The sequence below is a fragment of the Vanacampus margaritifer genome, chromosome 2 (genome assembly GCF_051991255.1).
Source record: "Vanacampus margaritifer isolate UIUO_Vmar chromosome 2, RoL_Vmar_1.0, whole genome shotgun sequence".
Lineage (NCBI taxonomy): Eukaryota > Metazoa > Chordata > Actinopteri > Syngnathiformes > Syngnathidae > Vanacampus > Vanacampus margaritifer.
The window spans coordinates 16,775,194-16,797,687 of record NC_135433.1 but is presented as its reverse complement, the minus strand read 5'-3'; the positions used below and the strand labels follow the sequence as shown (position 1 = coordinate 16,797,687).

The window sequence follows — 22,494 nt, the reverse complement described above, 5'->3', positions numbered from 1 at the left end:
TTAATTTGTGGATAATACATGAATTATAAATAGCACAATGAAAAATGGGAACGAATTAGAACTTTGCATACACGTTTTTTGTAAATGTCATCTCTGAATGATCTGACCCATCTGTCTGTAAAAAAAAAATAAAAATCAAGTGTGGCCTAAAAGCATGACACATGGGAGCATCTACAACGCGAATCATTGCAAATTAATCACTAAATTACGATTCATTTTTAGGGATACTTTTATTTTTCTGAAAATCCAACAAGCATCTGGGAGCAGATGTGTGGTCAACCTCAGAGGTTGCACTCCAAATGAAGCTTTTCTTACAATCGCAGTTCACACAGTTCAAGTGTTATAAACACATTTTAGTGTTATAAACACAGTCTAACTGCGCATGGGTGGAGTTTTCTCGCTTTTGGTATTTTCTTAGACTTCTCACTTAGAATTGGATGTAACAGAGCTTGTGTGTGCCGCTGTGGGATTGAACGTAGCCTTTTCCCGGCCAATTGTAACGGCAGCCCTCATTTGCATTAAAGTCAGGGCGGTGGGAGCGCATGCCAAGCTTGACAGTGCTGAAACAGAATAGACTCACTGGGGTCCGTGTTTGACATGGGCAGGTAAACTGCAAAATCTCATTTAGCAGACGTGACGTGGGCGATTGGAGATCACCTTGTATGGTCATGACGGTGCTTTCCATCCATTTCCTGATGATAATGATAATAATTTGTTCAATTAATCGATTTCTACAATGATTCAGAGGGATTGTCCCATGTTGTTGTAATATTTATGAATGAAATATATGACAACCACACACATCCGCAGAGTGCCAAATCTCTACCTGCGCCTTGATCAAATCCACCAAAATCGTGTTACACCACCCATGCCACTAATTAGACCTGGTTTTACTGAGTCTAAAATCTTGTCATCGTTTTGCCACCAAATTGGAGAGTCGCTGATGGTCACAGCAGCTCGATACGCCGGAATGCCCAACCAAAATCTCATGCTAAACTCGACTTACCTTAAGATGTGCCTGTTTTTAGGCACGCCTTAGACACGTGCCCGTTTTTACTTCCCCCTGCCCACAAAACTCGAGCCCCACAACACATGTTTCTGCAAGCAACCGTTTTCCAAATTCACACGAAATGTTGTTCCAACATCTTAAAAAGAGTAACACAGGCACTCTTAATAATTCAGCGGGGCCACTCAGAACTTTAAATGAAGTTAGTGTTGCTTCGAGTCATACAAAACTTTATTGCCTGTGAAACGACATGAAGCAATTGCGATGAGAACACACGCACACACGCAGTGCAGCGGAGGTGGCGCGCAGCCAAGTACCTGAAAACCTTTCGGATTGAGACTGCGGGGGTTGTCCGAGGCCACCTTCAGCCTCCCGTCCACCACTTTCATCAGGCCTTCGGTCTCCCTCACGTACTGGAGGTCTCTGTTGGTCCGCAGATCCAGCACCTCCATGGACTGACTTATGTTCTGCACCTGGTGACAGCACACGGGCACGCATGTAGCATGTTTGTAAATGTTGTCAACGCTGAGCATGAGTAGCGTAGCTGCTGTGGATCCTTCGACACAGCTCTTGTACGTGTAAAAGTGACACTGAAAAAATGAACTCATAATGCGATGATGTTTATATAGAGATGAGCAGTACGGTCTCCTGTTTGCATCTGCTCGGATTCTCTGTAAATAAGAGTGTTTGAAGTACAAGGAGATCATTTCAAATTTTATTTTATTTTTTGCAGGCAGATGTTGCGTACATACCAGGGGTGTGCCAAAAAATCGATTCTCATAAGAATCGCGATTTTCATTTAGTACGATTCAGAATTGATTTGAAATGTCACAAAATCGATTTTTATTATCCCTTTGTTTGTGTGTGCCTTTATTGGGAGCACTGTTCATGTTGTGCCAGATTTGGCCACTTAGGGGCACTGTGATTCCACACGGTCTGATACACTGTTAAGTTGTAGCCACGTTAGAGAGTAGAAGGCAAAAGTCACAATCAAGTTATTCCAATAAAAGTAGTTTTTTTGCAGCGTGGAGCCGTTCTTTTGAGTGATAAAAATGCTGCGAGTAGCGCGCTAATTAGCATTAGCGAGTCAGACTGGAGTAGATGATTATGATTCCTTGAACATCTATAGATTGAAGCAAAAATCATTGTCAATCAAAAATCGTTCATAATCGAAAATGGATTCTGAATCAAATTGCACACCCACAAATCGGAATCGAATCGTGAGCCATTCAAAGATTCCCATCCCTAGTATATACAGTATGTATATGTTTGTACTGCATAATCAGTCAACCGGATCTTAAGCGCAGTGACTTATAGACGTGAGTAGAACATGTCAATTCTCTACAAAAAGAATACACAGTGTTAATTTAAGCTCACCAGATATCTCATTAGCCAAGGAAACCATATTCCTTAGCTCTTCAAAATGAATAAAAGATGAGTAGCGTAGCGTAGCATAGCTTCTGTGGATCCTTCGACACAGCTCTTGTTCGTGTAAAAGTGACACTGAAAAAATGAACTCATAATGCGATGATGTTTATATAGAGAAGAACAGTACGGTCTCCTGTTTGCATCTGCTCGGATTCTCTGTAAATAAGAGTGTTTGAAGTGCAAGGAGATCATTTCAAATTGTAAGTCAGTTAACTTTCCTGTGAGTAAGACGGCAATTTGAATAGCGACCCTGATGCTTATCTAATCAATATTTGACAATGACACCATTCTATTAAGAGTGAGGATGTGCTGAGAATGTAGGCTATTTTTGGCAGGCATGTATAGGCAAAGGCACTTGTTTTCATCTTTTGGTGAATTTTAATTAATACTGTATTAAACTTGATAGAACAATCATAACAAAGCTTGCAAGTTAGATCAAAGCCATGCAAAACACACAGCGATAATCAGCTAAGTGACTTGATAAAAAAAATGCAAAGCTGCAAGTTAGTCAAAATAGGCGTAAAACAAAAATGATTATACATTGTGTATTTAAAACAACCAGTTAGCCTCAGCTACCTGAATGCTAACATACAATGTGGAAGGCACACTGGCTAATAATTAGCATCTATTTGGCACACAAATGGTACACATTTAGACAGACAATACCATAATACTCACAGGGATATTTTCTTTATCCTCTGCAAAGAACGACCAGTATAACTGCCATACTGAGAACCAGAGAGGAGCTGAGTCGCCATTACAGTCTGTTTGTTTGTCCTATACTGCCTCCAGGTGACTTACTTTACTTTAAAAGATGAAAGTGAAGTGTGACACTTTTTCAGTTTAATTCATAAGTGTGAAACTCCGGTCCTCGAGGGCTGCAGTCCTGCAGGTTTTGGAGGTTTCCCTCTTCCAACACAAGCTGATTCCAATCAGCAGGATCGTTATCAGGTTTATGCAGAGCTTGCTGATGAGCTGATCATATATCAGCTGTGTTGGAGAAGGGAAACATCCAAAACCTGCAGGACTGAGGCCGTCAAGGACCGGAGTTTGACACCTATGGTTTGATTAAATTTAATTGTCACTACTTTTTGCTTTTACAAGGTATAATATTACAGTATTATGTTTCTCAGAGAAAAAAAACATCACTTTTTTTTTTCTTGGAAGGCTGAAATAAATGAATAAATTCATGTCAATGCAGAAATATGATACATTTCCTGCTTGCTCCACTTAGGGGCCACTTTGCTACTAGTAAAAGAAAATAAAGTTAGTCAGGAGCCTTCACAATAAGTCTCCAGTAAGCAAATGTGACTGCGCTTCTGGAGTCGCATGTGATTCTAACATATGCAACAAAAGCGCCACAAACAAAATGAATCTCATGTTGCCTGTCAGGCTGCTATTTATTGATTCCCCATTCAGCTGCGCACTAAGTTTAATCCTCTAATGCCGCCAGCCCACTCTACTGCTGCATAACCGGCCTACTGTCACACCTCCTCAGCAGAGAGCTTATTTGAACCAGCGCTTCGTGTCTTTGCTGCGTATCGAGGCGCTCACGTGCTCTTACTGTATAGCCGCACAAACAAAAACTCCTCCGAGTTGCACGCAGGGTTTATTTCGTACTTTATCCAACAGTCCCAACTCTCAAAGGTCGCCGTTTGGCATCAAGTCTGTTGCTCCAGATGCCTCGTTCGCCTTCCCGCGCTCGGCCCACTCAATGACTGTGTCCAGCCTACTGTTCTCTGCACCCATGTCTTCTCCCACATGCATCAAAACATGCTCTTTTCTCTTTTGCAAACGCTCAGAAATGCTCATGAAGAAACTAGAATGGAAACAAAATATGCTTTTTTGTGGGTTGAGGAACTATTTATTTCTTTTTATTCATTTTCTCTTTTGTCATTTTAGTATTGTACTCATGTTCATCATTATTTTCTTTTTCGTATCCTGTGTCATGTCCCTTCTGTTTTGCACTATACAGTGGACCCCAACTATTAGCGGGGGATAGGGACCGAGTCGGACTGCCAATAGTGAAAATCCAAGTACAACCATTATAAATTAATTAGTTTGTGTCAAACTACTGGGGTCATTTTACTTTATTTTTTAACCCCAAAAATTACGGTTGAAATTTCCGATTTATAGATGCATCGCTATTCAGACATGGATGAGTCTGAATCGAGCCACAAATGTCCACATTCCGATTATGAAAATATGTTAACAAAAGTATACAGAAGGTTCAAAATATTGCGGAACTCAGAAGCGCTGTACCGTCATCTCCTGGACACTTTTAGGGTGCTAAGAAAGATCTAGTTTGTTACGTCGTCATTGTGCGATTGGTCTCCGGTGTTAGCGGCTTGTTGCTAACTGCTAGCAGTGAGTGCACAGCTGTCTGCTTTTAAAGTACCGGTAGTCCGACAACTGTGGTTTTGTTATTTTTCTTTGCCTCTTTTTCAATGACGTGAACATAGGCTAGTTTGTCATCCACTCTCCATGTAGAAGCAGTATGTGCTTTAAATTGCAGTTTGAGGTATTTTTCTTTCTTTGAAGAAAAAAGAAAGAAAGAAAGACAGAATCATTTTCATCCTCATTTTCTTTATAAAACATTTTTCCTATTATATAAATTTCATTTCATTAATTTTTTTTGTAAATAAAAACATTAGCTGCTTTTCCACCAACAAGCCATGCAGGATCTTTGAGTTCTAGGTAAATAGAGTTCTTGGTTGTGAAAGTTATGCAGGGAATTTATAATTGTCTTTTCACAGCGTCGTAGAGTTCTCTGGAATTAATTCAAATGAGTTTGATGACGTATGAGTTTGATAAGCCCAGCCGATGTAAAAATAACCCCGCCCCAAATTTGACCAACCAATCAACCTTGGTCAGTGCAGCCCGTCCCCTCAAAGCTCCAGCCTGGCCAGACCCTGTTGCTGAGATAGTTCTCGGATGCCCCCTGGGGAATTTAAGTATCCCAAAAATTGTTGTTGGTGGAAACTGAATTTTACCAAGGTAAATTGAAAAGTTCTCCAAAAGTTCCGGCAGTGGATAAGCCCCTATGCACCTCAAAATGTCAAATATGGCGGCTTGTGTTTCTACATTCTAGATGGACATATTTGACAATTTGAGTTGAATCTTGTTATTTAATGGGAACAAGTGTTTTATCAAATAAAAGGAATACAAAATTCTATTTATCTTTTTTTTTTGCTGATCCCAAAAATGATATGATCCGTGATTCAAATCCGTGATCTGACCGAACCGTGAGGCTTTTTTTAAAATTTTATCCATTGCACCAAGTGATCAGTACTTAGTGAGATGAATATAAATGAGTAGTGTAATATACATAAATTAAAAATGGAACAATAATTGTTTCATAATCGAATTGTAGTCCCTGAATCGTAATCGAATCGTGAGGTTCTTGCCCCCGACCTAAAAAGAAAATGGAAAAATATAGCAAAAAATATTTTTTCTTTGGATTTTTGGTGACACATATTCCGGCAAACCGACACATTCTTGAAGCAGTATGACTTGGATGTCACATACTCTGTCGCCTATAGTGATTTGCTGATTTGACATTTTTTGCAAGTTTAACTTTTTTCCCTTTGCGTTAAGATTAGGAAGTTAGGGGGGAAAAAAGTTACCACTTTGTCAAGCAGAATCCTCGCATTTTCAAAAGGGTTAGGGTTACTTATGTATCGCTTTTAAAAATTGCCTGTTCAACTAATAGAGTTTTTATTAATAAAATTTTTGTTCGGTTAATAAAGGTTTTATGATGGTGGCAGTTTGACAATGCAATGTCCATCATTTCCTTTGGGAACATTTTTAACCAATCGGCAAATGGCCAGCTGCTAGCTCATATGACATACGATAGCATATCATTGACAATTTGACATCTGCAAAATGTTGAAGAACTAATCTGAGGATAAATTCAAGTTAAGGTTAACTCTTTTACTGCCAAAGACGTTAAATGACGTTCTGCAAAAACCTACGGAGGAGCGCCAAAGATGTTAAAAGACGTCCACCCATTTTATTTTTATTTTTTTTTGAAACGGGTGCAGGGAAGGCTTGCGGAGCTGTCCTGAAAGTTTCAAGCAGGTCTAGTGAGCCTAATGACTATTTTTGGCCCCTAGAGGGCAGCGATGACTCTCTTTTGACAAGATCGGGTGGACGTCAGCAGAAGACGTGAGGCGGGGCTAGAGTGTTGAGGGGACAATGGCTGAAGAAGCCATAATGGCGGTTGCAAGCAGCTCACGCTAGAGCCGTTTTTTTCAAAGACAAAAAGCATCGACCAACGATAAAGAGCACATTGATGACGATGATGATCATCATCGATGATAACGATGATGGTGACTCCGTGGTTGGAAGCATTGACGCGGCAGTTAGGCGGCGCTAGATGGAGGAGGAAGCGGACAATGCTGCAAGCAGCTCGCAGTTGGGAATTTTCAACGCTAAAGAGCACATTGACGACGATGATCATCATCGATGATGATGATGGTGACTCCGAGGTTGACGGCGAAGTTGGAAGCGTTGACGCGGCGGCTATGACGACGTCATAAAGGTTCACGGGCTAGCGATGCTGACACCGGAAAACGCGGAGCACAAGCGAGCACGCTCAGGCGGACGACGAAGAGTGCCCCGAGTCCAATGCATATTCATCGGAGGAGTGGGTACAGTCTGCTACTTGCTATTCCCCGGAAAAAAAGGCCGTCAAGAAAGTGTAACGTCTGCACGCGAAACGGACAATGAAAGCGAAAGTAGTCTGTTGTGCGAGTCCAGCGGCGTCACCTTGCACGCAGGAGAGCGTTACAAAAAGAAAAACTGTATTTGAAACATCCACATAATTGTAAATAGTACCACAGTTGCACACATTTGTAAATAGTTTGCGAAATTGTTTTGTCAAATTGTTACACTGTTGAATGGAAATAAACGTATTTTGCAATCCAAAAACACTTTTTCATTGTTGGTGGTGGTGAAAGCGTTTTACAGAAGTAAAGCACTATTTAGGTGTTTGTGGCATCATTCATGGACAAAAAGAAGTGTAGAATTCACTAGAGTGCATGAAATAACATCGTTTCACAAAAAGCTCTTTTTCTCCGCTTTTTGTTTCAAAACAGAGCATTTCGGTGAAACTAACCATTTTCTATTGTTGATTACTGAAGAACGGAATAAGGTAGAAACAAATTTTTTTTTACTGATGAAAGATGAGAGTTCAATCTTTCGTTTGGTAGTATGTGTGTTTCCATAGTCCAAACACAACATTTTCTGTGGACCTTGAAAGATCAGTCAAAATGCTTAAATCGGCTGGCACTGGCGACATCCCGTTTCTGAAAACGTCTGGCAGTCAAAGAGTTAAGCAGCAAGGAGTGATATATTGGTTTGCACGTTTGCCTCTTAGTCGAGAGCTTCTTATAAAAACAAACAAGTGTTCACACCCACATTCACACCTACAGTCAATTTAGTCTTCAATTAAGCAACATTTTTGTAATATGGGTGCTAGCGTGCTAACCACTATTCCACATGCAGCCATGACTCCATCCAATGTCAAATAAATTCTGTCTAGTGAATGAAGGCTTTCCTGCTTTTTGCTTTTCCATCTCACTCTTTCTTACATCTCCAGTGATTCAGTCAGTCAGTCATTGAGCGTAAAATGTCAGTGAGGGCGGCTGCTGCCTTTTGCACATTTAACATTCCCGCCGCACCTCTGGGGTCAACTCCACATTGTAGCAGCTTCACATGAAGCTGTAGACAGACTTTGGCGCCAAGCTGTTGCGAATTCTTTGAACCTTGACATGCCCGCCCGTCCTTGTCTTTTTTTTTTCATGCCAGTGGAGGGAATTTGTGGATGGGCTCCACTGAAATTCTTCCTCTGCATGCTGCGGATCCAAATGAGGATCTCTATTTTGCGTGTGTGCTGCACGCACCCTCACTCCTTCTTTTGGCTTTTGTACAGCTCAAATCGCACAAACCTCAGGTGTCCTCATTAAGACGGGCTGTGGACTGTATTAAGACGGGAGTGCTTTCCTTTTAATAGCTGGCTCCTTCTAGGCAAAGGCAGATATTGAAATCACCCCTAGTCCATTCCAGAATCCTGAATTATACCAAAAAAATGGATTGTGCTACGTTGGTTTGTGAGTGTCAGCGCATCGAGGCTTTTCTCAGAGAATAAGTAAGCCATGCCATTTCGTATGTGAAGAGTCACCAATGGCAACCCTGGAGTGTGCTAATATAGAGCACCTCCTCATCAGTCAAGCATGTTAGTTTCATGACCTTGGCATGTAAGGCTGCCAATGGAACGCTTCCCTTGTATTTATTCATGATGCAATTGCTGACAAATGGAGCAAGATGAGTTCAGAAGTGTTTCAGGCAACATTAATTGCGCATATTCAACCAAATGTTTCAGAACTCTTTGGACGGCGCTTCACAGTGTAGAACTGTAGTTGGACAATAACCCGTAGCATACAGTATTTGCCTTGACATACTGAGAGTTTTTGAAGGCAAAAAAGGGGAATGTTATGCAACGGTTAAATCTGAGCTGAAACCAATTGACCTTATTTAAATTGCTGAGGACAAAACTGAAGAGAAAATTTTGTGCTCGAGGGGGATTTTTCAGCAAGAAATTGAAGATAGTTTCCCTGGCGGGGGGTGGAGTCCGGGAATAGAATATGCAAGAGAACAAAATGAAGTGTTCATTTCTTTAGGCCTGTAGATCCAGATACACTACTCACAAAAAGTTAGGGATATTTGGCTGACAGGTGAAATTTTTGGAAAATGTAAAAAGTTCACGCTAGAGCAGGGGTGGCCAAGTTGGGTCCTCGAGAGCCCCTATCCAGCCTGTTTTCTATGTTTCTCTCCACTAACACACCTGATTCATGATCAGGATCGTTGTCAGGCTTCTGCAAAGCTTGCTGATGAGCTGATCATTAGAATCAGCTGCGCTGAAGGTGGAAGACATGGAAAACAGGCTGGATAGGGGCCTCTCGAGGACCGAACTTGGCCACCCCTGCGCTACAGTGATGTCATCTCAAACAATTCATTGAAGCAAAAAGGTAACAACAACGGTGGGTACATCACAACAAAAAATGTCAACGTCTCAATAACTCGTCGTGTGCCCTTGAGCATCAAATAATACAGCTTGACGACGATGACGTCATGGCGACTCAGACAAATTGCAGACCATTCCATTTGAGGTACGGCAGTCTCCAACAGCCGTTCCCTGATGATGCCACCTCCATGAGCTGGAGCGTTGTCGTTTGTGAAGGTGGCCGTTAAGCTCCTTGTTAGAGAACAGTAACTTGTGCAAAAAGTACAGACACATTGAACAGCTGAACGTGCATTCAAAAGCGTAGAGAAGGTCACATTAAGTTCACCTGTGAAGGTTTGATGTAGTTTAGGCTCGTCCTGAAATTTCACCTGAAAGCCAAATATACCTAACTTTTTGTGAGTAGTGTATGTCTCAAAATCCAGATGTGTCTCAAAAATACGATACAAACTAATATGTTTGTTTTACATGAATATTTCCAATCTCATCAATCAAATGCAGACTCACAGAATTTGTGAATATAAATAATCCATAACGGACAGGGGGATATGTTTTGTTTAAATAAAGAGTACTCTTGCAGTAAGTCCCAATGGACAAAACCCCCACAGTTTGTCCTAAATCAAGTGCTTCCGTCAGAATATGCCTGCTCTGTTGTATTGTGCCTCTTTCAAAGTCTGTGTAAATTTTGCGCGCTTGAAGACACAGCAGACGCAAGCATCCGTCTGGGGAAAGACAAACTTCCAACGAGGCGGAATGCAATATGTGGATTCAGGTGCCGGGCTGATCCGGCGCGGGCTGCCGAGACCCTTCTTGCATCTCAATTTAGCCCCGCCTCCCTCACAAGAGCACATCAATGTCACACTGTGAAAGAAGACACGGCAGAGGTGACTTAACGAGCTGTTACTTCCGCTGGTTGAGACGCACCTGGAAGTGTGTGAAGTTGTTTTCCAGCGCATTCTCTCACCTCTATCTAAAAATAAGAGGAAATCACACTGCACAAGGTAAAAAAAAAAAAAAAGCTTCCTTCAAAATGTTTGTTTTTTTAACACAGAAATGGTTTGCTTTTCAAACCCAACACTAGAATTATTTGCTACACTGAAGATGTCTGCTTTTTATTATTGTACTATAAAAACAGAGAATAATAACACGATTAAATAGAATGTAAATTATTTAACACTTTTTTTTGTGCATCTAGATTTAATAATGTAGGCCTAATCCAATTCAGTGTGTGATTCCCTCTGTTGTGCCTGCCTTGGCCACCAGGAGGCAGTTTAATACAGTCAAGCAGACACAAAGGGAGAAGAGTATACTTCTACTACTACTACCAGTGATGTGCAGTGAACTCTCGGTTTGGGTCGGCAGGCAGTCGAAAATTGCGACGCACACACCAATTACAAATTTGTGTGTCGGCAGGCGAGTGTACAACGGGTGACCATACTTTCATTTCCCCCCAAAAAAGAGGAGACTCAGCCCGACCTTGAGATACTTGATACTCAGGTACAAGATGTCATACATTCAAACTGTTTTAACATATGCCTCCTCTGTAGGGGTAGAAAATAAAACGAAAAAAATGTTACTCTATTTTGAAGTCTTACATCTTACAATCTTTAAAAAAAAAAAAAGTTTTAACTTCGAGCAGGGTTCGTACCCGTCGCTTCCGATGCGGCAGCTCAACATTTGCCACTCAGCTAAAGTTCTGGGCCACCGTCACAGCCAGCACGCGGTCTGCCAGCCACATTAAACGTCGCAGTGCACTCTGCCTCCTCATTTGCCGCACAACGAAAACTGACAATTTCCTAATCCGCCCGGACGCCCGGAAAGAATGTAATAAAGTGAATATCTCCCTGCAAAACAGCCTCATTCCTCACAAAATCAAGCTAGCAATTGCAGTAGCAATGCTAAACACCATGTATAGTGAAACAGCCAGTTAATCGAAGCACATCCACAGAGTCAATCTTTCCTTTTGCACCATTCTTTGTGAAAAGTGCAAATCATTCTTTGTCCCATACTTTGCTGAACATCCGGTAGCTAAGGCGTTGGTCTCCCACCCTTCGAAAGATGGCGTTTTCCATCAAAAGAAAAGAGTGAAAATAGTATTATATTCTCCAGAGTGGCTTCGTCTTAGCGCCTTGCTGTGCACTAAGTGTGTTTTGAATTCATGAATGCACTGTGCAAACGTATGGAGGACCAAAAGTGCCAAAATTAAATAAATACACCATTAAATAATTAAATAAATAAATGTGCCATAACATAATTAAATGTGTCATTTATTAATTAAATATGGAATTAAATAAACCAATAATTAAATAAATGTGTCATTAATTAAATTACCTTTTATATACATATTTATATAAATAAAACCGCAACCATTGATACTAGCCGTTAGCATGTCAATGGTATTTTCCATGATATCCTAGCAGTAAGCTAGCACATAGCGTTAAGGCGATGTAGTTTGGTTGTTGTTAAAGCCACAATTTGATAATTAAACAACTTTAAGCTTCTTTTGAGGTTAAATGTTTACTATTTCCCAAATGTCTGCTTAGTTTGAAGATAAGATCAGTAAGAGAACATATGTCCTTATTCCCTCCCAATCATTTGAAATGTGAAAGACCTCACATTTCAAAAATGGGCATGCATGTTAATGTACTCGGTTAATTTACAAGCCATTGCTGGATCAATTTCAGTGATTTGATTGGAAGATGATGACACTTTGAGAGGATGACAGCCTGCGTTCTGTCGTGCCTCAAAGCTGGCGTGTGATGGACAGCAGTCACCTTCTCCATGAGCTGGCGGAGCTGCCTGCTGCGTGGGTCGCGGTTACACATGTTCTGAGCCGGCGCGACCACCGTGCAGATACATTTTCCATCTGCGCCCTGCGCCGAGCTGTAGATCTGCCAGCCTTCCTCCGGACTCGGGTACAGCGCCTGCGGAACGTACAGAGAGACATACATCTTAGACGGGCAAACACTTCAGCGGGCGCTTCTGTCACTTGTTGTTTGAGTTTGCCGCTTTTACGAATGCGGCAGTGTCAGACAACACACTTCATGTCGTCAGCATTAATCAACAGCGATACGTTGTTCCCCCCACTCATAAAACATTCGTAAAGCTATGCATTCATCCAACACTTTTAACACCATCCTTTGGGGACGTAGTTAGCAGGGAAAGATGTTTTTAATCCATTCCATATCGTGATTAGTTGTGCCCATTCTGTCACCACAACTTAGCTGCAGAGTCATAATTTCTCCTTGGGATTCTCTTTCGCTCTCGCAGCCCTGTCAAAAGTTGTTCTTCCCCAAAGGCAATTAATGGCAATTGATCCCGGCAACTACTGAGAATCACTTGCTGTCTAATTTTAGCTTTGAGGGGAGAACAGCACTGCAGCGAGCAAGTGCGAGAGAGAGAGAGAGAGAGAGGGAGAGAGAGAGAGAGAGAGAGAGAGAGAGAGAGGTTGGCCATGTTTACAGCATCGACACACTGTAAGATAATTTGAGGAAAGGTTTTTCCTTTGATTGAATATTGGTGAGAATTAATGATGAATTTATTAATTTCTTCTAGGCAGGCTTGGGGAGTAACGGAATACACGTATCGCTGTTATGTAATCAGATTGCAATTTTTTTTTTTAACTTTATTCCATTACAGTTACAGGAAAAACATGCAATCAGATTACAGGTACATTTATTAAAAATGGGGATTACTTCGAGGGTTTACAATTTCTACAATGAGAGAGAGTGCGAAAGAGGGAGCGAAAGAGAGAGAGAGAGAGAGAGGGACAGAGCAAGAGAGAGAGAGAGAGCGCGTGCACGCCAGCGCGAGTGGGACCGTTGCTACATGTCGGGGAGGTGGGAACGAACGAACTGACAAGTCGTGTCCTCCACACGCAAAAACTTCACGGACGGGGGAGGAAATGCCGACAGGTATTCACTGGAATTTACTCAGCATGAGTCCAGCGGCATGCTACGCGCTGTAGCTTCTTGCTAGCTAGCCCGCTAGCCTACAACCATAATGTGAGTTACACCTTCCAAACAAATCTTCCTCCCACCAATTCACTATTTAAACATCATGCACAACATATACACGGCTAAACTTTTGACTGGGATAAAAGTTCATTTTGCAGTTGATGTCACGCATCGTCATCCTCATTGGATCTATCTAGTTGCTTTCAGTGACAGTTTGAAAACAGGATATGGCCTTCAATCCATCAATCAATCAATCAATCAATCAATCAATCAATAGCCTACATGCTTTTTTTTTTTTTTTTTTTTTTTTTTTTTTTCTTTTTTTTTTTTTTTTTTTTTTTTTTCTTTTTTTTTTTTCTGGGAGATCTCAGTATTGATCATTTGAAATGTCATCATCATTGTTCTCCCTTTTTTTTTTTTTTTTTTTTTTTTTTTTTGGATGTGTGTTTGTGCATGTGTGCGTGCGTGTGTGCGTGCGTGCGTGTGTGCGTGCGTGCGTGCGTGCGTGCGTGCGTGCGAAAAAAAAATAAAATAAATAAGAATTCCCATACCGTTCACCTAAACCGAACACTTCAAAATCCAGCCAGAGTCGTGGGGCCGCCAGGAGACCCAAAGGGGGACCAAAGAAAAGAAAGAAAAGCGAAGCCCAGCACCGACCAGACACCACCCACCGGGCCACTAACCTTCACCAACCCCAAAGACATCCAAACTCCCAACAAATCAGGGAAACCTCAAGGGCCCAAAGGAGAAACTGAGGAAAGGTAGAAAGGACAGACGAAGCAGAGTGAGATCCACAGACACCAGCCTCCACCGAATCAATGACCTGAGGGAGAAACAAATTGTGTCTGAGTCTCGATAGATGCTGGTGTGGTGGATCTAGCATGCATGAAAATCTCCACCAAAGAGGGGAGCCGTCGACCCCCGCCAGGACAGAGCAAGCGCAACACCTCAGGGCCCCCCAGGCCGCGGCCGCGCCAAAGGACGACCCCCGGGCCCCGCAGGGGCCACCGGCCGGAGAGCAAACCCCGGAGCAGGAGCGCCCCCCACCCCAACGCGGCCCGCGCCCCCAACCCAACGCAGCAGGACGGGGCACTGCAGGCCCACCAGGCACCCCACCGGCCCACAACCCCCGCTCCCCCCGCGACCCCCCCGCCCCCCACCCCCGCCACCCACCCCAACCCAGCCCCAACCGCCCCCAGGCCCCCAAATCCCCAGACACCCTCCCCACCCCAGCACCCCCCACCCCGGCACCCCCACCACCACCCCCCCACCAACCAAGCCGCCCCCGCCCCCCGCCCCCACCCCCACCAACCGACAGCCCCCCAGCCCCCGACCCCAGACCCCGGGGACACACCGCACCCAGGCATCTACGCCGAAGAGGGGGCCGGGCAGCGGAGCGGAGAGGGCACCCGCGCCCACCCCACCACGCGGAGGGACGGAACACCAGGGGCAGAAGGGGAGATGGGGGCACCGGAGGACGGGCGGCATCCCCGAACCCCAGGCCCAGCGGGGAGAGGCCCCGGTCGTCACCCCAACGATCAAAGTGAAAAACTAACCCTGTTTCTAAGTTCGCCAGCTCGCCGACTGGCGAACTCTACCCCTAAACCGTGTGTGTGACCCCACCCAGTGTATATACATAAGTGTGTGTGTGTGGTGCATTAAAAATTGGGGGCAGGTGAACCGGAGCAGAGGGAAATGATATCCCCCCCTGCTCCGATCCATCCGCCCCCCAGGCATGTCAATGAGCGTATGTGGTGCATTAAAATAAATTAATGGGGGGGGGGGGGGTGCACACGGACAGGCGACCGCAGCACTGCTTCATACCGCGGCCGCCCCAACCGATGACCCCCCCCCCCCCCCCAGTTGTGTGGTGCATTAAAATTTGGAGGGGAGCTGCAGGGCGGAGACGGTGTCTCCACCCCACCCCACTCCCCCCCAAAGTGTGTTATGTGCCCTAAAATGTATTGTGCAAAACTAGTGCAGTGAGTTAAGAGGAGCGACCAGCTGGGCCCCCCCCAACCGGGCGGGGGGGGGAGGCGCACCCGCCCACCAAAACCCCCACCCACCCCACCGGGACCCCGGCGGGGCTTGCCCCCCGGATACCGGGGCCCGCCCGAAGTGCCCGGAGGCCCACCGGAGCGGGGCGGGCACAACACCAATCCCGCCCACTCCCCCGGCCCCCGGAGCGCCGAGACCCGGGCCACGGATGGAACCCCCGGCCTAGGGGAGGGGGAGGAGGGCGGACAGGGGAGGGGGAGGGGACGGGGGAAGGAGACGACAGGAAGGGCAGGAGGCAGCAGCAGGGCCGCAGAGAGAGGGGGAGAGGAGGAGGAAGGGCGACGAGGGAGAAGGGACAGGGAGGCGGAGGACGGGCGGGGAGAGGTGAAGAGGGAGAGGAAGCAAGGGGGAGGAAGGGGGAGGGGAGGGGGAGAGGGAACCACCAGCCTACATGCTTTTTAATTACACTAAGGATTTTTGCTATTTGTAGGCTGCCCGGGTCCCTATCACCCGCAAATAGCAGGGGCACATTGTATAGAATATATATTGTGGTGATATTTATTTTTATTTTGTCTTTGTTTTGTTTGAGCATACTCAACATTGGAGTAATTGGAGTAATCTAAAAGTAATCCGGTTACATTAGTTTAATATTATGGTCCTTGGATTGCGTTACTAACTACATTTTTTAGAAGGTAACTGTAATGGATTACATTTTAAAAGTAACCCTTCCAACCCTGCTTGTAGGGAGCGCAAGTTGTCTGGTAAACATAGCCTTTGTTAGACTGAAACTAGTGCAAAAGTAAGTCACCAATCAGTTTGAAGCTGAGAGCTACTTCTTGGGTATGCTGATGAATCCAAAGTTACCCGTTAAACCATGCACACTAGCAACCTTTACTCAGCCAAGGCAGAATTTTACATGAAAAAAATAAAAATTCACAACATACCACCAAACATAAATGATAAATACTAGGGGTGTGAATTGCCTAGTATCTTGCGATTCGATCTGTATCACGATTCATAGGTCACGAATCAATTCGTTACCGATTAATCTCGATATGACTATAATTTAGAAAATACTAATCAGTAAACTTGTACATTAGGGTGCATCAAAAATTTGTGGTTTTTTTATATGGCTGGGAGCCGAAAGTGTTCCAATATATCTAGAAATTACACCTGCAAAATATTTCTCCAATATATGACGGTTTAGGGGTGCCAACATATATTAGTAAATTGTGGTCAATGGGTGCCAAAGCGATGTGAGGTCAAACCAAAGACTGCTTATCAAGAAACTCAAGTGAACTTCATTGTTTCAGTTGGGTATGCATAGTCTTATTACATTTTACTATCATATCTGTTGTGTGTGTGTGTTTACTTTTACAACCATAAGATCAGCTCGCAAACGTTTGCTAACCACAGTTAGACTAGTTAAACAAACCTATTAAAAAAATGGTTACATCATAACATGCTAAGATGGAACAGTAGTTTTTTTTTTTTTTTTTTTTTTACAGTATAATAAACCCTGATTGATATTAAATTAAATGGTAAATTCTTGACTGTTAAAGGAAACAAAACAGTTTCATAGCTAAAATGGCACAGAATAGCTACTAGTAATGACCCAATTATTGTTGAGTGCATTACACTATCATATCTGTAATTGTTTTGTTGTTATTTTTTGAACTTTTTCAAGTCGTTTAGCTCTTTATATAGTTATGCTGTGTTCATTACATAAAGCTAACTAATCTAGCAAAGGTTTGCTAACCACAGTTAGTTAGTTAGTTAGTTAACAAACATATTTTAAAAATGGTTGCATCATAATGTGCTAAGCTGGACCAGTAGATTTATCTTTTTATATAATGAACACTGTTTGATATTAAATGAAAACAAATCTTGACAGTGAAAGGAAAACCATTTTGAAGGCTAAAAGGCACCGAAGTTAGTAGAAATGACCTAATTATTGTTAGTAATATAATGCTAAGATAGGATCGTAATCACTATTCATGATAACAGATTTTTTTCTTTCTTTCTAAGGCTAGGATGAAATAGGCTACCAACGCTGCATTGAAAAAAAGTGAGATCAATGTACGTGCAATCAATGTGGTCAATAACTGTGCCGAGGGGCTTCAAATGCAAGCTAATCCCTGAATAGCATGCTTACTTTTAGGGAAACATATCCAGTGGGTGAGTGGATAATGCAATGGTAAAGTGGAGGGGACTGACTGTCACTGACTGAGCAACTAACTATTTTGAGGGTTTAGTTAATATACCCTTTTATTTTTCTATTAGTTAGCCACTAAAGAGAGATTGTTCCTCTATGTGTGTCAGTATTGAATACTGAAATGATGATGATATTGTCTCAATTTACACACAAATGAAATCCAGCTACATAAATTTGTACCACTCGCAGAAAGACTTGATTTATTATTTTGTAAGAAAGTCAACAAGTGACCATCTAATAGATAAAAATATCATTGTTCTGACAATCAATATACGTTGCTGACATAGATTAGCAAAGACATATTTGTAGGGGTGTGAATTGTCTAACACCTGGCGATTCGATTCGTATCACGGTTCATAGGTCACGATTCGATTCAATGACGATTAATCCCGATACAAATCTATAAATTGATTATTGCGATATTTTTTTTTTAACTCAAATTTAGAAAATACATATCAGTAAACTTGTACATGTACACTGTAAGATTTGTATGAAAATGTATTCATTTATCAGAAAATTCAGGCTTAGAACTGAGCCAGGTTGCAAACAGGTTGCAGTTTGTTTCATGTTTGAACAGCACTGAAATCAAATATTAAGGCTGAATGTTCCATTAATAAAACGTTCTTCCATGCTTAACGTGTGAACCCTAACCCTTAGTAAGACGTTTTGTTGAATATTTCCATAAAAATGTGATGTTTAAAAATCAATTCGGCCGCATATTGAATCGATTCGAGAATTGTGTGCTGTAATATCGCGATATATTGCCGAATCGATTTTTTTCTAACACCCTTACATATTTGTAACTAATAAATAATCGTTTTCAAACAAATTCAATCACATTGGATTGTTTCTTGCCGCACTCCTGATATTGTCTAACGGCACCTCATGGCCCCCAGGTTGGAAAACAATAGATAGAAAAACACACATTCACGCTCATATTCAATCATATGTATGGATAATTAAATAATTTCGGATCTTGAAGAGGTTATTGGTAGAAAACGGCTTGAATCAATAATCAAATATATAAAGTAATACCATACCAGGCAAGGCTACGTATAAATTTGCAAATATTAAGAATATACTGCATCTACGTTTGTAGACACCTTAGACCTCAGTTTGAAAAGAAAAATAGTAACGATCCAATTGAAAAAGTTTCTCAATAGTTATGTCTATATAACTTCCTGTTTTTGTTGTTCTGGTGTTAAGTGTGAAGTTACCAAGGAAACAGCATTGTGAGTGGTACACTCATACAACAAGTGGCCTCTTAACATAGCAAAGAAATCCAACCAAATTGGTCTGGTGAAATGCAGCCAATGTCGTCATCTTACGAGTGCAACGGCCTGAACAAAAAAAGAAAATACTTTGGTTTAAATTGATGTCATTTTGTGCGTCTCACGCTCATTTAGTGAAAAGCCCTTGGAATGCAAAAAGAGTGTGGAAAAGAACAACAGGACGGACAACAGTGCAGGAGTCAGGAAGAACAATGAAGAGCTTGATGGAAGATGAAGAAGTAACATTTCAAAGTAAAAGAGACACGATGGAGCGACGGAGTGGAAAACAGACGCGCCCATATGTTTGGAAGCGGGCAGGAAATGGAGCTGTCCACGGATCAATAACCGACCGGGGAAAGGCCTGGCTGAAAGGGTGGGTGGAGGTCCCTCTTGGCATTCTTGGACTAATCCAATCAGAAGTAGTGCTGAGTGCTCACAAGCACACACACACACACACATGCATCCGCCAGTCGACCCTTTCATTCACATCTCCGCTCACTCTCAGCAGACAAGCCAAAATGTAATGAGAGAAGCATTGGCCATTTTGGAGATGAAATTAAAGAGCCATCAACATAAGTGCAGGCAGAAGGCGGCAAATCAAATGGCCTGCTCTCCTCCAAGCCGCGCCGTCATGTCGTCCTCTTTGCTCGCAGATCACAGGGAATTTTGATTTGCCGGGGGAACTTGGAAGGGGGTTTCATTGGAGTTTGAAGCAGCAACCACACGCACGCGATCCACATCTACCACGTCTTCATTTCCTCTCGCCCGTCACTCTTTCTGAGCGAGTTCATTTCAAATTTTTAGGATTAAATGAATTGCGAGGAAAGCATTGTGGGTGCTAGTATTGAAAAAATATTCCCTCCTATCAGTGGTATCTACCTTAATAAAGACAGCATAGACTATTCTTTTCATATTTCATCTCTTTTTTTATTAGTTATCAATAGCCAAAGTCCTTTCTGCCAAGGTTTGATGAAAAGAACGACATTCAGTTTCTGACAAATCGTTCCCAACCCCCTTCATGGTTATTACATCAATAATCCATTACAACAAAAAGGTGACTTTACAAGCTAATGCATACACTGTATAAAGTAGGTTCATATATACAGACGCTCCCCTACTTACGAACATTCGAGTTACGAACAACGGTACATACGAACATGTCTGCGCGCATGCACGCATGCCAAAAAATGTTCGGAAAGAGATGCTGTAAGTTCGATTTTGTATTGCGCACCTTTTTCCGAGTACTGTAGTGCTTCTTTCCGCCGCTAATACCGACGCTTGGCGCTGTGAGAGCTCACCCAGCTTTGGAGGCTCAGCAACGTGTCGAGGAGGAGGAAGAAAAAGAAACGCCTGTCGCTCATAGATAAAGCCATCGCACTCTTCGAGCAGCAAGACCCAAATATCGAACGTTGCACAAAGGTTGCAAATCAATTGAATGATGCCATACAGTGCTACCGCATCATTTATGATGAAAAAAGAAGAAAACTGTGCAATCGTCGTTAGATCGCTTCTTTCGGCCAGTTTCTAGTAAATCCTCCAAGGAAGATACTCATCAACCCTCATCTTCTTCTCCGCGACCCTCAACTTCTTCCTACATTGAAGTTACGGAGGAGGAAGTAACTTTTGAAGCCCATTCCAGCGACGACGAAGAACCTCTCATGATATAAAATCCTCCTCTTCCTCCTCCATCAAATCCTTAAGCATCGAGTACATCTTCCAAAAGTAAGTTAAACTTCATTTTATTTATCTTATTACGTACATGTACATACTGTGTGTGTCTCTCGCTCTCTCTCTCTAACATACGTAGTACAGTACTGTACGTATTCTCTTTAAACATAAATTATAATACAAAATATAGCACTGAAGCAACTTACGAACAAATTCACCTTACGAACGATCGCTCGGAACGTAACTCGTTCGTAAGTTGGGGAGCGTCTGTATGTATATATATACCACTTTTTTTTTACGAGTACAATTACTTATATTTGAGTACTCGCTGATGCCAGCACTTGATTATGAATGGCAATTGCGATTCAAATGAGTTTATATTTGAATTAAATATTGTTCAAAATCACACCCTTCTTGAACATTTTGATGTTAAGATGCAAAAATGCATGAAACGGAGGAATGAAAGTGGAAATAAAAACGGCAACTATTAGATAAACAAACACACCAAAAACGAACAAATGAATCAATAAGAACCAAAGGAGAATTTGTTGAATAGAAATAAATAAATGAAGGGGGATCTCATAAATATGCTACTATGCAATGATTTTGAAATAAAAAATGACTCCAATAATGAGCGCTGACCAAAAAGTGGCCATGAATTTTGTCTCTTGTGCTTTTAATATGCGGTTTCCTGTTTCGAGGTGTAAACTCGGGAAGGAAGTGCGGTTTCAATTGGAATTGTTTGCTCACCTGATATCCTGTTAAGTGCTTTACTTTTAGCCATTCATCAATTGTTTTTTGTGACCTTTTTCACTTTGAGGACTACGACCTTTGGAAAGATGAAAACGCTTGTCTGGGATGGAGTTTCCAATTGTACATCTGGTGAGTCCTTGCTTTAAATCTTCTTTTGCATTTTCCTGATGACTGCTGTGAGCGGGACTCTCCATTCTCGTTGACGTTCCAGCCTTGTGACTGCACTTTTCAACAAACTCTCTTATCTTTCAGAGACAGAAGTGAGATCTGCTTTCAAGTCTGCATTTATTGTTCTGCTGCAGCGTGACTGTGCTGATGTGTGTTTCCGCGAGCGTCTATATATTTTCACAAACCCTCTCCGAGGCCTTTTTAATAATGCATGGCTTTTTATATGCGACAAAGTCCCTCGTGAGCATTTGTTTGGAAAGGAGCGCGCCCGCGATGCATCGCTGCAGATCTGTGTGGGCGTGCTTTTAGTTTGTATGTGAGAAGGCGCACAAGCGGGTGACGCTGGCTTCTTGTTGCAGTCTTAACAGGTGCAGAAAAGATGGCCTGTGACTGCAGCATGCACTTCACCGTGAGACTGTCGTGGATCGTCTCATTTCTTTCCTTCACTGCTTACAAATCTCACATCAAGCCTCATACGTTTGTGTATTTTTTTTAAACTATTTTTAAAACAGTACATCACATGTCGGGCACCGAAGTTTTCAAGTCTAGCTGTGGAATGCCGGTCGTAACGCTCCCTCCTCAATTTCCAACCTCACGCTGCGCTTCCTTGTGTTTTTTCCCCCCATAAGCTTCTCAGCAACACTTCTCCTATCTATTAATATTTCATAAATGCCTGGCTGAAATTAAGAGTGCATTTGAATCCATTCCAATTTCCATTGGCCTCTAACTCGCCCGCTCAGGAAGAGCCTTTAGAGAGAAATGGATTCACCAGGATGCAAATGGCATGCAGTATTTTTTTCTTTTCTTTTTTTTTTGCAGGCAGATGTTGCGTACATACCAGGGGTGTGCCCAAAATTTTCATTTAGTACGATTCAGAATTGATTTGAAATGTCCCAAAATCGATTTTTATTATCCCTTTGTTTGTGTGTGCCTTTATTGGGAGCACTGTTCATGTTGTGCCTGATTTGGCCACTTAGGGGCGCTGTGATTCCACACGGTCTGATACA

General features: G+C 42.5%; 1 protein-coding gene across 2 annotated transcripts in view; it reads right to left on the bottom strand.

The window, feature by feature from the left end:
• The window catches only part of olfm2a (olfactomedin 2a), a 96,105-nt gene that overhangs the window by 13,219 nt on the left and 60,392 nt on the right, over positions 1-22,494 (bottom strand). For both annotated transcript variants that reach the window (XM_077558426.1, XM_077558425.1), the window contains exons 2-3: positions 12,233-12,382; positions 1,324-1,479 (exon numbers count right to left, since the gene is read on the bottom strand). In XM_077558426.1, coding sequence (XP_077414552.1) covers positions 1,324-1,479; positions 12,233-12,382 — 306 coding nt within the window. The remainder of the gene's footprint in view (positions 1-1,323; positions 1,480-12,232; positions 12,383-22,494) is intronic.